At 40.3% G+C, this 15729-nt stretch overlaps 3 protein-coding genes and 1 pseudogene across 3 annotated transcripts; 3 read left to right on the top strand and 1 right to left on the bottom strand.

Annotated features, from left to right (window-relative positions):
* Positions 1 to 759: 759 nt before the first annotated feature.
* LOC137719527 (probable disease resistance RPP8-like protein 2) lies at positions 760 to 3856 on the top strand (annotated as a pseudogene).
* Positions 3857 to 5204: 1348 nt separating this feature from the next.
* On the top strand, positions 5205 to 7209 carry LOC137720340 (serine/threonine-protein kinase ATG1t-like). Its single transcript, XM_068459396.1, has 8 exons — positions 5205 to 5464; positions 5594 to 5711; positions 5810 to 5868; positions 6081 to 6145; positions 6279 to 6372; positions 6450 to 6530; positions 6608 to 6719; positions 6827 to 7209. The coding sequence occupies exons 1-8, from the start codon at positions 5216 to 5218 to the stop codon at positions 6925 to 6927; spliced, it is 879 nt and encodes a 292-aa protein (XP_068315497.1). The 5' UTR covers positions 5205 to 5215; the 3' UTR covers positions 6928 to 7209.
* Positions 7210 to 7248: 39 nt separating this feature from the next.
* On the bottom strand, positions 7249 to 10113 carry LOC137720339 (leucine aminopeptidase-like). The gene is made up of 4 exons (XM_068459395.1): positions 9074 to 10113; positions 8289 to 8522; positions 7877 to 8203; positions 7249 to 7790 (listed from the first exon to the last, which is right to left on the bottom strand). The coding sequence occupies exons 1-4, from the start codon at positions 10055 to 10057 to the stop codon at positions 7494 to 7496; spliced, it is 1842 nt and encodes a 613-aa protein (XP_068315496.1). The 5' UTR covers positions 10058 to 10113; the 3' UTR covers positions 7249 to 7493.
* Positions 10114 to 10714: 601 nt separating this feature from the next.
* Positions 10715 to 13563, top strand: LOC137719729 (probable disease resistance RPP8-like protein 2). The gene is made up of 3 exons (XM_068458763.1): positions 10715 to 10998; positions 11167 to 11768; positions 12020 to 13563. Exons 1-3 carry the CDS (start codon positions 10715 to 10717, stop codon positions 13561 to 13563), a joined length of 2430 nt encoding a protein of 809 aa, XP_068314864.1.
* The last annotated feature ends 2166 nt before the right edge of the window (positions 13564 to 15729 follow it).

Here is a 15729-nt window from a genome sequence, read left to right as displayed (position 1 = left end):
ACTCCTGGCACTGCATTTAATTTAAAGTTGAATATCGCTTGTTAAAAAGAATCTTGAACCGTACACTATCCTGTCTCACAGAATATATGATACGGGAGTGCTTATGCATATTTGAAACACTTATAATGTACACTGATATGCATATATCATTAGATTCATTACCATACTTGGTTGTGGATACTGGAGATAAGTCTCTCACCTGCAAGTCTAAAAATTGCGTAGTAACTTATAACTTGCATTTGATTGCATATTGTGTTACGAGTGAAATGAATTCTATGCGCGCTAAGAAGTTCCTTCCCTTTTGTTCTTTTTGTAGATTGTGGATAACGTAGAAGCGGCAGTGGACTACATTCTGCAGAGGAAAGGAACTTTTTAGCGCAGAATTCATTTCACCCACCTGTAGAAAATTTACCTGTGATGATTTTATGCAGACTGGTTTTTGCTGGCAGATATAAAATTGGATTGACCACCTCTTCAAAATATAATTGGCAACTTGCATAGGAAACTTCACTATCATATATCGTTGACTTTGATAAGGTCTTTGTAAGATTAAATTAAGAAATCTCGAGTGCTTTGCTTGTTGTTGAAGAATTAACAAATATTAATTTGACTTTGCAAAATATTTAATTTGAGTTTGAATCAGACAGGCAGGATTATACTGTTCTTCTTTGGTGGCATTATTTCCTGGATCTAAAAAATAAGAAGAAAAAGGAAAACTGCTTAACTTAGTTGTTGATCGTCTGAAGAAGAGAGATTAATATGGCCGATGCTGTTGTTTTTATGGTGCTTGAACGACTCACGGACTCTATCATTCCGGAATTGAAACTCTTGGGTGGTGTAGGTGATCAGGTTGAGCTTGCACAAACCAAGCTACAATTTATGCAAGGTTATCTGAAAGATGCAGATGCAAGACATGGACATGATGATGATGGAGTACCCACTTGGGTCGCAAGCGTAAAAGATGCTGCTTATGATCTGGAGGATGTCGCTGAAGCTTTTGTCTTAAAAGTTGCTTCCATGAGGAAAGGAAGCGTTCTGAAAAGGTTTACTTGCATCTTCTTAGAAGGAGTTCATCTTCACAAGATTGGCTCGGCAATTGAGAAAATTACGACCAAAATTTCAAAATTAAGGTTAAGTTTGCCAAGTTATAACCTACAAGAGATGATGGAGACTGGAGGCGACACTTCTTTCCGGAGGCAACAAGACCGGAGGCGATCTTTTCCTCATGCAATTGAACCTCGTGTGGTTGGGTGTGCCGATGGTATAGAGATATTGGTTGCGCATTTGATCAAAGAAAAACATCATCGAGTTGTTTCTATATGGGGAATGGGTGGCTTGGGTAAGACCACGCTTGCAAAACAAGTTTATAATCACGATGGAGTGAGGTGTCATTTCGACTGTTTTGCTTGGGTGTGTATATCTCAACAGTGCCATGGAAGAGAAGTTTTGGAAGAACTTCTAAATCAACTCAGTTCTACCAATGAGGAAAGACAAGAAATTGTAATACTCAATGAGGACGAGATAGCAAAGAGGCTTTGTACTAAGCAACGAGAAAGGAAATGTTTGGTGGTGCTTGATGACATTTGGACATGCGATGTGTGGAATTCTTTACAAGCGGGTTCTCCGATGAATGAGGAAACTGAACCGAATATTACTCACCACTCGCAACAAAGAAGTGGGCTACTGTGCAGATGAAAATGGTTTCATCTACCAACCGCTGTCATTGAATGAAGATGAAAGTTAGAAACTGTTTGAGAAGATAGCAATGTTTCAAATGGAAGATACAAGTATGTTCTCTTCTCACACAAAGCTTTTATCTCTACTTTTCTTATTATTTATCAATTGAATAGGGATTATATCGTTTCATTTGACACTAGAGTTTGTATGGAATAACGAAATATCAAATCACACCACGGATTCAAGAATTTACTGTACCCTTGATCTAGCATAGAAATAATTTGTTATTTCTGTAGTTCCAATTTCTAGTTCCCGAGAAACATATGTAGTTAAATGATCTGGTTTTAATATTGTTTCTCAGACCTTGAAATTTATGCAAAGAAGAAAGATCTAGGAATGAAGATGCTTCGACATTGTGAAGGTTTGCCACTTGCCATCACTGTGCTTGGAGGACTTCTATCTAGAAAAGACTCCGTTGATGAGTGGGATATGGTGCATATGAAGGTGAAGAATACGGTGGTGTATTATGGTTATTGGCTTTGAGTTATGATAATTTACCATATCAGTTGAAATTATGCTTTCTCTATTTAGCCCATTGTCCGAAAGATTATGAAATACCGGTGAATAGATTGACTCAACTATGGATGGCTGAAGGTTTTGTATCAACATCCATGGAAAAAATGGAAGATGTATCTTACAGGTGCTTAAGTGAGTTGGTAGAGAGGTCTATGGTTCAAGTTGGACAACATGGTTTAACAAGGAAGATTAAGACTTGTTGTCTCCATGGTCTTATGCGAGATTTGTGTATGGTCAAGGCAAAAGAGGGGAACATTCTTCGTATTATCAATTACTCTGCAGCCACGGTAACCAAGGAAACACCGAGCGGTAGAGTTCAAAGACTTGCCATCAATTTGGAAAAGGAGCTTGATTTTTATTATCTAAACAGAGATGAAAGAGATAGACATCTTAGGTCTATGCCTTTCTTTGTCCCAAAACAGTTTATTTTGAACCTAAATTTCGGCCAAAGAGTACTACGGTCAGTGTTAAATAGCTACAAACTTCTGAGAGTTTTGAAGTTTGAAGATATTTTCATGAGAAGAAGCTTCAAGTTACCAGGTGAAATTGGGAATCTAGTCCATTTAAGATTTTTAAGTCTAAGGAATACTAAGATGCAAGAGCTTCCATCGTCTGTAGGTAATTTGGTATGTCTGCAAACTCTAGATTTACGCGGCACTGACGCTCATGCAGGGTTGCTGCTGAAAGTTCCAAACGTGTTTTGGAAGATGGAGAAATTGAGACATGTGTATTTACCCTCGATAATAAGAGGAGGAGAGAGACTGTCATTTGCTACTCATGCAAGTAATTTGCAGACGGTGGTCAATGTTTCAGTTTCAGCATCTGATCTGTATGATTTTGTTAACTTGACCGACCTTCAAAGATTGGAGGTAACGCTATTTGGCAACGAAACCATCGAGAAAGGGAGCCTTACATTTGACAATCTGCAGTCTCTATCAACGGCATCTTTTCATGATGGAGCATGGAACGTAGTATTAAGCTGCCCTCGTATATACAAGCTGCGAGTAAAGGGACGTATCAGACAGTTACCAGAAGACCTCCTGTTGCTTCCAAACCTCACAAAGCTAACACTCTGTGGAATTCATCACGATCGTCTCAAGGACGATAACATAGAAATACTAGAGAAGCTGCCAAGCTTACGAATGCTTTTCCTGGATCATAATGCTGCCCTCGGCTATTTTCCCGGACCACTTGTTTGCTCAGCAGGAGGCTTTCCTCGTCTTGAGTTCCTTTCTCTTCACAGCTTGATATAATTAAAGGAGTGGAGGGTGGAGAAACGAGCCATGCCTAGTCTCTCCAGGTTGCACATTGAGCGTTGCTCGCCCTCGTTTACAGTTCCAGACGGCCTTCGGTATGTTACTACCCTCAAGGAATTAACCATCAAAATGGTGACTCGTGGATTCGGTAGCAGGCTTGAGGAAGGAGGCGAGGAATTTTACAAAATCCAACATGTGAACTCTGTTTTGGTTACGGATTTTTTCGCTTCCCCTTCACTTGAATATTGGAGGACTTAAAAGTTCCCTTTACTTGAACATTGGAGGACTTAAAAGTTCGACTTCTCTGAATGACGAGTTTGTTTACCATTTTATGAGAAACATTTGGTGTTGACATGCTTTTAATAAAAGCACTTTTAGCAAATTATGCTTATGAAAGAATCACGGTGAAGCTGAATGTATTTGAATACTAGTTTTAAAATTCTTGATAATTTGATGTAAAAATAGGAGATTTCTCTTATTTGAGCATGTCAGCACTCACTCCAAATTCACAATTCACACAACATAAATATCAACCCGTTTGAGATTGTTTATGTAGTGACATAAATATCAACCCGTTTGAGATTTCTCTTCTCCCATCCGCTGTGTTTTCCCTTGGTTTTCTTCGCTGATTTGCCTTCTTCTCACCCTTGTGACATCTCTCATCCATATTCATCCAATTTTCAAGCTTCAGTCACGCTTTGTTGCAATTTGTTGTGTTGTTTTGAGCTGGTGAGTATAGATCTGGTGCTTCCATTGGATCGGATGTTTCTCGCACCACCACCTTCTCTTTGTTGTTTGCTTTTGTTGGCAGTGTTGCTTGTGGAATCCCACGAGCTTCTTTCAATTGGTTGTAGGTTATTTATTGTCTGTAGTTGTGCTAGGAGTGAATCTTGGGATTGAATGCTAGTATCGATGAGACGAGGCTTAATTAGGGGTAGGAATTTTTGTGGATCGACATATATGGCTACCGTTTTGGTGGTTGCAGCTGAATCAGTTGTTTTGAGTTTTCTTTTGTTTCGATCTTAACTTTTGGTTGGCCCACTGTTGTTTGTTTGTGCTTTTGTTTTTGGGCCTTTTTGTTGTAAAATTTGACCATTTGTGTTGTAAAGTTTGTTGTTGGGAATGTATATTGCCTTTGATAAAAATAAAAAAAAATAAAAAAAATTCAAGTGTTTTTTGTCTGTCATCGATTAAAAAAATAAAGAAAAGAAATAAAAGTTAGTGATTGCCTAATCATTTTCAGCATAGCTCATTTGGAAATGCGTTTTTGGAAAAAATATTTCTTAATTTTAAAATTTGAAGTGTTTTTTGAAATAAGCGGTTATATGCTTCTTTAAGAAATATTTCAAATGTTTTTTCAAGATTACTTGCATTTTACAAAGAATTAGTTTTAAGAATATTTTTATAAAAAATGCCTTCATTCATTTTAAAATCACTTGCAAACAATCCAAAGGTACCGAAATGTAATCACAATATTATCACCGGAACCTTCCACCGAATAAAAATAAAGAAAAACTAATGAAAATGGTTTGAAAACTTTAAGTTCTAATGATAACGATAACATAAATGATAGAGTGAATAATATCAAAATTAACATTTTAATGTAAAAATACGATTTTTCGTTAAAATAAACGAGACTGTAAATTTTCCATACAACTCCCTAAAAATAAATAGAACCGCTTGTTACTTGTTAGCTCAAAGATTCTATGGAAGCTGAAAGCAAGGGAGTTGTCTCCGCACTCAAAGGGGACTATATCGTGATATCAGAGGTGGGACGAGGCTCTTTCTCCACCGTTTGGAAAGCCGTGCACCGGCAAAGCGGCAAGGTGGTGGCTCTCAAGCAGGTCCACCTCTCCCGCCTCAACCGCCACCTCAAGAACTGCTTGGATTGCGAGCTCAATTTCTTATCCTCCGTTAACCACCCAAACATCATCCGCCTCCTCAATGCTTTCCAGGTTCTAAAATCACCCTCCTCGCCTCCTCAATGCTTTCCACCCAAACATCATCGGCCTCCTCAAGGTGGAGGACTGTTTCTTACATGCTCAATTTGTTTTCGTGAAGTCAAGCTCATATGTTCGTTGCAGGATGAAAGCTGCATATTCATGGTGTTGGAGTTTTGTGATGGGGGAAATCTGGCTGCTTATATCCGGCAGCACGGGCGAGTTGAAGAACAGATTGCCAAGAGATTTATGCAGCAGCTTGGTAGCTTCATAACTTTTTTGCATCTTTACTTGTACTAGGGCTTCAGGCCGCTTTGATTCTCCGGTCTGAATATAATCAAATTCTTGTTTTGGTTGCAGGAGCCGCGTTGAAATTACTACATTCGCACCACATCATTCATCGAGACTTGAAACCGGAGGTAAAAACAAGAGTTTATGGAAATATGGTAACAAAATGCAATTAGAGATCTTGAAATCTATGCTAAACAATTGGATTTGTTATACAAATTGAATGTATATTGATTGATTTCGATCCTTTCGGATTGCATTGCACCCTTAAATGTGGAATTGAATCGTAAATCTCTATCAGAATTCTGTAAATCGGCTGAATTGTTGTATTTTGTATTACTAGAACATTCTACTCTCTGGCACTCAAGATGATGTGGTGCTAAAGGTAGCTGATTTCGGTCTCTCAAGGTAAACTCTAGCAGAGAGATCCATATGCGGAAATTCATCCGCTAACCCGGTTTAGGATGTATTTAGTATGATTTAAAGCAACCAACTGTGGTGGTTTCGTTCCTTGTTAGCTTATCTTTGCTACCGTGTACAGAAGTTTACATCCAGGTGATTATGCGGAGACAGTTTGTGGATCCCCGTTGTACATGGCACCTGAAGTTCTTCAGTTTGAAAGATATGATGGGAAGGTACGGTCTTGTCTATAACTTGTGTCATTTTCCCCTTTCAATCACGATGAATCAAAATTGACGGATTCAGTTTATAGGTTGACATGTGGAGTATTGGCGTAATTCTTTTCGAGCTTCTCAATGGTCGCCCTCCTTTCCCTGGTAGGACTAATGTTCAGGTACTAACTTCCCACTTTTTGTCGGAAAAGGTCCTTTAGTCTTGCTTGGCCAAATCTTTGATAAATTTACTTTCCAGGTGCTTAAGACCATCAAGTCATCCACATACCTTCCTTTCGACCAAGTCATCCTTTCTAGATTGCATCCTGACTCGGTCGATATGTGTTCAAAACTGTTGTCTCCAAATCCAGGTTTAGCATTTTACCAGCCTCACTTTCATATTATTATTGTACTTATCGCCAAAACTCGCTATACATTATGTTTAGTAATTCTCTGACGTACTGATGCACTACTGCAGTTACGCGCCTGTCCTTCAGCGAATTCTATTCGCACAGTTTTTTTCAAGGTTTTCTAGAAGAGTTGAGATGCGAAACAATTACGGGTACACAAATGTTCTAGCACTCTGTACAGAAGATGATTTTACTGATGTGTATGATTCCCATTACGATAAACTGCACTAGAAGAGGTGTTGAACAGAAATGTCAAGATCTCCAAGCTCCACAGCTTTGCCATGGATCGGGAGAAGTGCAATTTCACTGTTTTAGACAGATTTGGTGGTAACTGTGTAGAAATCATAAGTGAATACCGGAAGTCCGTTGATTCCAACAACTCTTGAGTTATTTGCTTCTGTAAATGGACATGTTCATGATATAATAGAAATTGAAATCCTCCTACGAAAGCGAGACTCGATGAGTATTTTCGTTCCTGTCATGCATCGAGTAAAATTGATTTTGCAGGCATAGCTTTGATTGGTATTTTCGAATTTACACATAAAATATCATCAGGCATCAGCAAACGAGATACAAAAGTCAGCTACATTTTATTTACGAGATCATTCACATCAGCAGAAGCATCAACAAAGATGCACAGCCTACAGATCTCAGAGATTAGGACGTAGCCAACAACGAAGTCAAGGATTGGCTTCCAGATTGCGGTTCGTGTACTCTACATTCTCACACACAATTTCAGCAGTGCTTGTTTAAAATTGTCTCGATAACGCCTTGAGCTATAGGGTGGTAAGTCTCGCGAGCGGCTGCAAACACCTGCTTGGCCAGAATCTTCTCTTCTTCATTTCCATTGCCTTCCACAAGAGCCCTGTAGAGGAGGACAAGGTACTTCTTCCTCCCAACTTCCTTCAAAGTTCTCTCCACGTCGCCCAAGTAGTCTTTGCACTTGGAAGCAATGGCCAGCAGAAGAAATGTCACCTTCACGTCATAATCTTTCGATTCTGCCAGCCTGAAGCGCGAGTTCAACTCTACAATCTGCAAATCAAGTCACAGGAGCTAAGAAATTAAGTAACTACGCGTGTTGAAGGCCGCTATGGAATCAAGTCATAGAAAATAAGTACCTGTGAAGGTTCAATAGGCTTGGGGAGGTTCTCCAAGTAGAGTTCCCACTCCTGCCCTCTCCAGTCAGCAACTTCATCCTCCCCCGGCATCCTACCAATCTTAAATTCATTTGCCATGGACACAATCTTTGCATATATGTTAGAAACCGGTTCATACGCATCAGGAGGGATACCAGTGCCCTCAGTCCACAACACTAAGTCAACCTCTTTCTCTATTCCAGGTAGGTTTGCCTTCAGAAACTCGAGAAATGTATCGGTATCAATTGACTGGAACTTGAAGGTGGCAATGTATTTCTTCAGAAACTCATCAAACGCAGGCCTTCCAACCTTTATATTCCGAAAAACAAGTGCCAATCAGATCGTCTTTACAGAACAATATCAAGAAACAAAAGAAGTTACAACTTCAACATACCTGACGTTCGATGCGCCATAGAAACTGGAAACCCTTTTCATATGGAACTCTAGAATACACATCATCTGGATCAACTCCTTCCTGGTTGGTTTTCAACTTTGTGACCTCCAAGCTATCCTTGAACCTCTCCATTTCCTTGTGCAAACCCCGCCAGCCGATTCCAATGTTCAATGCAGCTCTGTCCTCGCCTTGCACAGCCTCAACAATTCTCCTATCAGCATATGTCGTGAAACCCTGCAGCAATAAGTAAATGTTAACACCCTGATATCAACTACAACCGGAAGCTCGTAAATCAGTAAGACATTCTTCACATTCTCCTAACCCAGAATTATACAAACATCCTAGTGCGTTATGCTTCTAAAAGGGAGGTTTAACGAAACACTTCCAGTATTATTCAGTTTTAACGAAAAACCACATTTTTACCTTTCCTGGTACCATTCACTACATCTTTATTTGTCTTTTTTCATTAAAACTAAAGTTTTTTTTAATTTTTCGTTAGTTTCCTTTCTAAAACTGAAATACATCTAAAACAACGCGGCATCACACCGTCAAGCTTTCGCACATTGCGGTTTTCACAAGATACATACTGGAAACTGACCTCAAACGCACTGTATGCAGGTAGTATTACATCAAATGAAGAACACAAGCAACTTGAAGTTATGGAATTGATCAGTTATGAACTTGGCATCACCCAAATATGCAGAACAAACAACATCTATGTGTGAATTTTTCGATATGAAGCCCGAAAAGTTGAACCAGTGAATGTGTGAATGTAAATTTAGTACCTCATTCAGCCAAAAATGCTCATTAGTTTTGTTGGTGATCAAGTTCCCAGTCCAGCTATGAGCCAGCTCGTGCGCCACCAACTGCGCGCCGCTGGCGTCGCCTTTGAGCACCGTCGGCGTCACGAACGTCATTCTCGGATTCTCCATTCCAGCGTACGGGAAGCTCGGGGGCAGCACCAAAAGATCGAACCTTTCCCACACGTACGGCCCAAACAAGGCCTCCCCTTGCCTGATCATGTCCTCGGTGCTCGCGAACTCCGTCGCCGCCGATTCAAGCACCGCCGGCACCGCCTCAGAGTAAACCCTAGTCCTCGGGCCCACCTCCCGGAACCCCAGCTCACCGACGGCGAACGCGAACAGGTACGGCGGGATTGGCTGCTCCATGACGAACTCCTCAACGACCCTGTTCTCAGAGCACCACAAGGCGTCGCCGGAGACCAGCGCCGACCCCTCGCCGGCGATCGGGTCGCGGCGAGAGACGTGACGCGCGGACATGACGGCGGAGAGCTGGCGGGGGACGTTGAGCTTGGCCGCGTAGCGCACACGCGCTGCGGGAGTGTCCTGGCAGGGGAACACGGAGCGCGCGTGGATGGGGTGGCATTGGGTGTAGACAAACGGCAGCGTCTTGTTAAAGGTCTGGGGAGGGGAGAGCCACTGGAGGGCGGAGGAGGAGGGGGAGGTGGAGTACAGTATTAAGACGGAGGCTGCGTTGGAGAGGGTGAAGGTGAGGTGGCAGCCTTTGATTGGGTCAGGATGGGAGATGACGTAAGAGAGAGGACGGGAGGGCTTATGGGGGTCGATGACGGAGTGGACGGTGAGGGCACGGATGTCGAGGGAGAGTGGGCCGGAGTACGAGGCGGGGAGCGTGAGGAGGGCGGAGGCGTGGATGGTGGAGGAGGGGAAGTCGAAGAAGAAGGAGAGGGAAATATGGGTGGCGAGTAGGTGAGTCGAGTCAGTAAACGAGTGAGGGTCGATGGGCGCCATCGGGAAATGCTTAGGCTTTAGATTTTGCAGGCATATATAAAATTGGATTGACCGCATCTTCAAAATATAATTGGCAACTTGCATAGGAAACTTCACTATCATATAATTGGCAACTTGCTAAGAAGTTCCTTCCCTTTTGTTCTTTTTGTAGATTGTGGATAACGTAGAAGCGGCAGTGGACTACATTCTGCAGAGGAAAGGAACTTTTTAGCAAGTTGCCAATTATATGATAGTGAAGTTTCCTATGCAAGTTGCCAATTATATTTTGACCCACCTGCAGAGTTCATTTCACCCACCTGCAGAAAATTTACTTGTGATGATTTTATGCAGATTGGTTTTTGCTGGCAGATATAAAATTGGATTGACCACCTCTTCAAAATATAATTGGCAACTTGCATAGGAAACTTCACTATCATATATCGTTGACTTTGATAAGGTCTTTGTAAGATTATATTAAGAAATCTCGAGTGCTTTGCTTGTTGTTGAAGAATTACAAAATATTAATTTGACTTTGCAAAATATTTAATTTGAGTTTGAATCAGACAGGCAGGATTATACTATTCTTCTTTGGTGGCATTATTTCCTGGATCTAAAAATAAGAAGAAAAAGGAAAACTGCTTAACTTAGTTGTTGATCGTCTGAAGAAGAGAGATTAATATGGCCGATGCTGTTGTTTTTATGGTGCTTGAACGGCTCACGGACTCTATCATTCCGGAATTGAAACTCTTGGGTGGTGTAGGTGATCAGGTTGAGCTTGCACAAACCAAGCTACAATTTATGCAAGGTTATCTGAAAGATGCAGATGCAAGACATGGACATGATGATGATGGAGTACGCACTTGGGTCGCAAGCGTTAGAGATGCTGCTTATGATCTGGAGGATGTCGCTGAAGCTTTTGTCTTAAAAGTTGCTTCCAAGAGGAAAGGAAGCGTTCTGAAAAGGTTTACTTGCATCTTCTTAGAAAGGGTTCATCTTCAGAAGATTGGCTCGGCAATTGAGAAAATTACGAACAAAATTTCAAAATTAAGGTTAAGTTTGCCAAGTTATAACCTACAAGAGATGAGGGAGAGTGGAGGCGACACTTCTTTCCAGAGGCAACAATAGCGGAGCCGATCTTTTCCTCATGCAATTGAACCTAGTGTGGTTGGGTGTGCCGATGGCATAGAGATATTGGTTGCGCATTTGATCAAAGAAAAACATCATCGAGTTGTTTCTATATGGGGAATGGGTGGCTTGGGTAAGACCACGCTTGCAAAACAAGTTTATAATCACGATGGAGTGAGGTGTCATTTCGACTGTTTTGCTTGGGTGTGTATATCTCAACAGTGCCATGGAAGAGAAGTTTTGGAAGAGCTTCTAAATCAACTCAGTTCTACCAATGAGGAAAGACAAGAAATTGCAATACTCAATGAGGATGAGATAGCAAAGAGGCTTTGTACTAAGCAACAAGAAAGGAAATGTTTGGTGGTGCAAGAAAGGAAATGTTTGGTGGTGCTTGACGACATTTGGACATGCGATGTGTGGAATTCTTTACAAGCTGGTTTTCCGATGAATGAGGAAATTGAGAGCCGAATATTACTCACCACTCGCAACAAAGAAGTGGCCTACTGTGCAGATGAAAATGGCTTCATCTACCAACCGCTGTCATTGAATGAAGATGAAAGTTGGGAACTGTTTGAGAAGATAACAATGTTTCAAATGGAAGATACAAGTATGTTCTCTTCTCACAAAAAGCTTTTATTTCTACTTTTCTTATTATTTATCAATTGAATAGGGATTATATCGTTTCATTTGACACTAGAGTTTGTATGGAATAACGAAATATCAAATCACACCGCGGATTCAAGAATGTACTGTACCCTTGATCTAGCATAGAAATAATTTGTTATTTGTGTAGTTCCAATTTCTAGTTCCCGAGAAACAAAGGTAGTTAAATGATCTGGTTTTAATATTGTTTCTCAGACCCTGAAATTTATGCAAAGAAGAAAGATCTAGGAATGAAGATGCCTCGACATTGTGAAGGTTTGCCACTTGCCATCACTGTGCTTGGAGGACTTCTATCTAGAAAAGACTCCGTTGATGAGTGTGATATGGTGCATATGAATTTCTATGCACACATAAGGAGAGGCACAAACCTTGGACCTGAATACGAAGGTGAGGAATACGGTGGTGTATTATGGTTATTGGCTTTAAGTTATGATAACTTACCATATCAGTTGAAATTATGCTTTCTCTATTTAGCCCATTTTCCGAAAGATTATGAAATACCGGTGAATAGATTGACTCAACTATGGATGGCTGAAGGTTTTGTATCAACAACCATGGAAAAAATGGAAGATGCGTCTTACAGGTGCTTAAGTGAGTTGGTAGAGAGGTCTATGGTTCAAGTTGGACAACATGGTTTAACAAGGAAGATTAAGACTTGTTGTCTCCATGGTCTTATGCGAGATTTGTGTATGGTCAAGGCAAAAGAGAGGAACATTCTTCGTATTATCAATTACTCTGCAGCCACGGTAACCAAGGAAACACCGAGCGGTAGAGTTCAAAGACTTGCCATCAATTTGGAAAATGAGCTTGATTTTTATTATCTAAACAGAGATGAAAGAGATAGACATCTTAGGTCTATGCCTTTCTTTGTCCCAAAACAGTTTATTTTGAACCTAAATTTCGGCCAAAGAGTACTACGGTCAGTGTTAAATAGCTACAAACTTCTGAGAGTTTTGAAGTTTGAAGATATTTTCATGAGAAGAAGCTTCAAGTTACCAGGTGAAATTGGGAATCTAGTCCACTTAAGATTTTTAAGTCTAAGGAATACTAAGATGCAAGAGCTTCCATCGTCTGTAGGTAATTTGGTATGTCTGCAAACTCTAGATTTACGCGGCACTGACACTCATGCAGGGTTGCTGCTGAAAGTTCCAAACGTGTTTTGGAAGATGGAGAAACTGAGACATGTGTATTTACCCTCGATAATAAGAGGAGGAGAGAGACTGTCATTTGCTACTCATGCAAGTAATTTGCAGACGATGGTCAATGTTTCAGTTTCGGCATCTGATCTGTATGATTTTGTTAACTTGACCGACCTTCAAAGATTGGAGGTAACGCTATTTGGCAACGAAACCATCGAGAAAGGGAGCCTTACATTTGACAATCTGCAGTCTCTATCAACGACATCTTTTCATGATGGAGCATGGAACTTAGTATTAAGCTACCCTCGTATATACAAGCTGCGAGTAAAGGGACGTATCAGACAGTTACCAGAAGACCTCATGTTGCTTCCAAACCTCACAAAGCTAACACTCTGTGGAATTCATCACGATCGTCTCAAGGACGATAACATAGAAATACTAGAGAAGCTGCCAAGCTTACGAATGCTTTTCCTGGATCATAATGCTGCCCTCGGCTATTTTCCCGGACCACTTGTTTGCTCAGCAGGAGGCTTTCCTCGTCTTGAGTTCCTTTCTCTTCACAGCTTGATAGAATTAAAGGAGTGGAGGGTGGAGAAATGAGCCATGCCTAGTCTCTCCAGGTTGCACATTGAGCGTTGCTCGCCCTCGTTTACAGTTCCAGACGGCCTTCGGTATGTTACTACCCTCAAGGAATTAACCATCAAAATGGTGACTCGTGGATTCGATAGCAGGCTTGAGGAAGGAGGAGAGGAATTTTACAAAATCCAACATGTGAACTCTGTTTTGGTTACGGATTTTTTCGCTTCCCCTTCACTTGAATATTGGAGGACTTAAAAGTTCCCTTTACTTGAACATTGGAGGACTTAAAAGTTCGACTTCTCTGAATGACGAGTTTGTTTACCATTTTATGAGAAACATTTGGTGTTGACATGCTTTTAATAAAAGCACTTTTAGCAAATTATGCTTATAAAAGAATCACGGTGAAGCTGAATGTATTTGAATACTAGTTGTAAAATTCTTGATAATTTGATGTAAAAATAGGAGATTTCTCTTATTTGAGCATGTCAGCACTCACTCCAAATTCACAATTCACACAACATAAATATCAACCCGTTTGAGATTGTTCATGTAGTGACATAAATATCAACCCGTTTGAGATTTCTCTTCTCCCATCCGCTGTTTTTTCCCTTGGTTTTCTTCGCTGATTTGCCTTCTTCTCACCCTTGTGACATCTCTCATCCATATTCATCCAATTTTCAAGCTTCAGTCATGCTTTGTCGCAATTTGTTGTGGTGTTTTGAGCTGGTGAGTATAGAACTGGTGCTTCCATTGGATTGGATGTTTCTCGCACCACCACCTTCTCTTTGTTGTTTGCTTTTGTTGGCAGTGTTGCTTGTGGAATCCCACGAGCTTCTTTCAATTGGTTGTAGGTTATTTATTGTCTGTAGTTGTGCTAGGAGTGAATCTTGGGATTGAATGCTAGTATCGATGAGACGAGGCTTAATTAGGGGTAGGAATTTTTGTGGATCGACATATATGGCTACTGTTTTGGTGGTTGCAGCTGAATCAGCTGTTTTGAGTTTTCTTTTGTTTCGATCTCAACTTTTGGTTGGGCCACTGTTGCTTGTTTGTGCTTTTGTTTTTGGGCCTTTTTGTTGTAAAATTTGATCATTTGTGTTGTAAAGTTTGTTGTTGGTAATGTATATTGCCTTTGATAAAAATAAAAAAAAATAAAAAAAATTCAAGTGTTTTTTGTCTGTCATCGATTAAAAAAATAAAGAAAAGAAATAAAAGTTAGTGATTGCCTAATCATTTTCAGCATAGCTCATTTGGAAATGCGTTTTTGGAAAAAATATTTCTTAATTCTAAAATTTGAAGTGTTTTTTGAAATAAGCGGTTATATGCTTCTTTAAGAAATATTTCAAATGTTTTTTCAAGATTACTTGCATTTTACAAAGAATTAGTTTTAAGAACATTTTTATAAAAAATGCCTTCATTCATTTTAAAATCATTTGCAAACAATCCAAAGGTACCGAAATGTAATCACAATATAATCACCGGAACCTTCCACCGAATAAAAATAAAGAAAAACTAATGAAAATGGCTTGAAAACTTTAAGTTTTAATGATAACGATAACATAAAGGATAGAGTGAATAGTATCAAAATTAACATTTTAGTGTAAAAATACGATTTTTCGTTAAAATAAACGAGACTTTAAATTTTCCATAGAACTCCCTAAATAAATAGAACCGCTTGTTACTTGTTAGCTGAAAGATTCTATGGAAGCTGAAAGCAAGGGAGTTGTCTCCGCACTCAAGGGGGACTATATCGTGATATCAGAGGTGGGACGAGGCTCTTTCTCCACCGTTTGGAAAGCCGTGCACCGGCAAGGTGGTGGCTCTCAAGCAGGTCCACCTCTCCCGCCTCAACCGCCACCTCAAGAACTGCTTGGATTGCGAGCTCAATTTCTTATCCTCCGTTAACCACCCAAACATCATCCGCCTCCTCAATGCTTTCCAGGTTCTCAATCACCCTCCTCGCCTCCTCAATGCTTTCCACCCAAACATCATCCGCCTCCTCAAGGTGGAGGACTGTTTCTTACATGCTCAATTTGTTTTCGTGAAGTCAAGCTCATATGTTCGTTGCAGGATGAAAGCTGCATATTCATGGTGTAGACATCGAAATTTCAGTGAAATAAATGTTAACCAATACAACACTTATTTCACCTATATCATTCCCTCACTTCACCAACAACCTCCACTCAT

This window comes from Pyrus communis, chromosome 16 (assembly GCF_963583255.1).
Source record: "Pyrus communis chromosome 16, drPyrComm1.1, whole genome shotgun sequence".
Classification (NCBI taxonomy): Eukaryota; Viridiplantae; Streptophyta; class Magnoliopsida; order Rosales; family Rosaceae; genus Pyrus; species Pyrus communis.
The sequence above is the reverse complement of the archived record's forward strand: the minus strand, read 5'-3'. Positions and strand labels throughout refer to the sequence as shown.

Coding starts and splice junctions, on each gene's coding strand:
- LOC137720339 (XM_068459395.1), bottom strand. CDS start 10,057: ATGGCGCCCATCGACCCTCACTCGTTTACTGACTCGACTCACCTACTC. Junction 8,523..9,073: donor AGCATTTTTGGCTGAATGAG/GTACTAAATTTA, acceptor TTATTGCTGCAG/GGTTTCACGACATATGCTGA. Junction 8,204..8,288: donor TATGGCGCATCGAACGTCAG/GTATGTTGAAGT, acceptor CGGAATATAAAG/GTTGGAAGGCCTGCGTTTGA.
- LOC137720340 (XM_068459396.1), top strand. CDS start 5,216: ATGGAAGCTGAAAGCAAGGGAGTTGTCTCCGCACTCAAAGGGGACTAT. Junction 5,465..5,593: donor GCCTCCTCAATGCTTTCCAG/GTTCTAAAATCA, acceptor TGTTCGTTGCAG/GATGAAAGCTGCATATTCAT. Junction 5,869..6,080: donor ATCGAGACTTGAAACCGGAG/GTAAAAACAAGA, acceptor TTGTATTACTAG/AACATTCTACTCTCTGGCAC.
- LOC137719729 (XM_068458763.1), top strand. CDS start 10,715: ATGGCCGATGCTGTTGTTTTTATGGTGCTTGAACGGCTCACGGACTCT. Junction 10,999..11,166: donor AAAGGAAGCGTTCTGAAAAG/GTTTACTTGCAT, acceptor ACAATAGCGGAG/CCGATCTTTTCCTCATGCAA. Junction 11,769..12,019: donor GTTTCAAATGGAAGATACAA/GTATGTTCTCTT, acceptor ATTGTTTCTCAG/ACCCTGAAATTTATGCAAAG.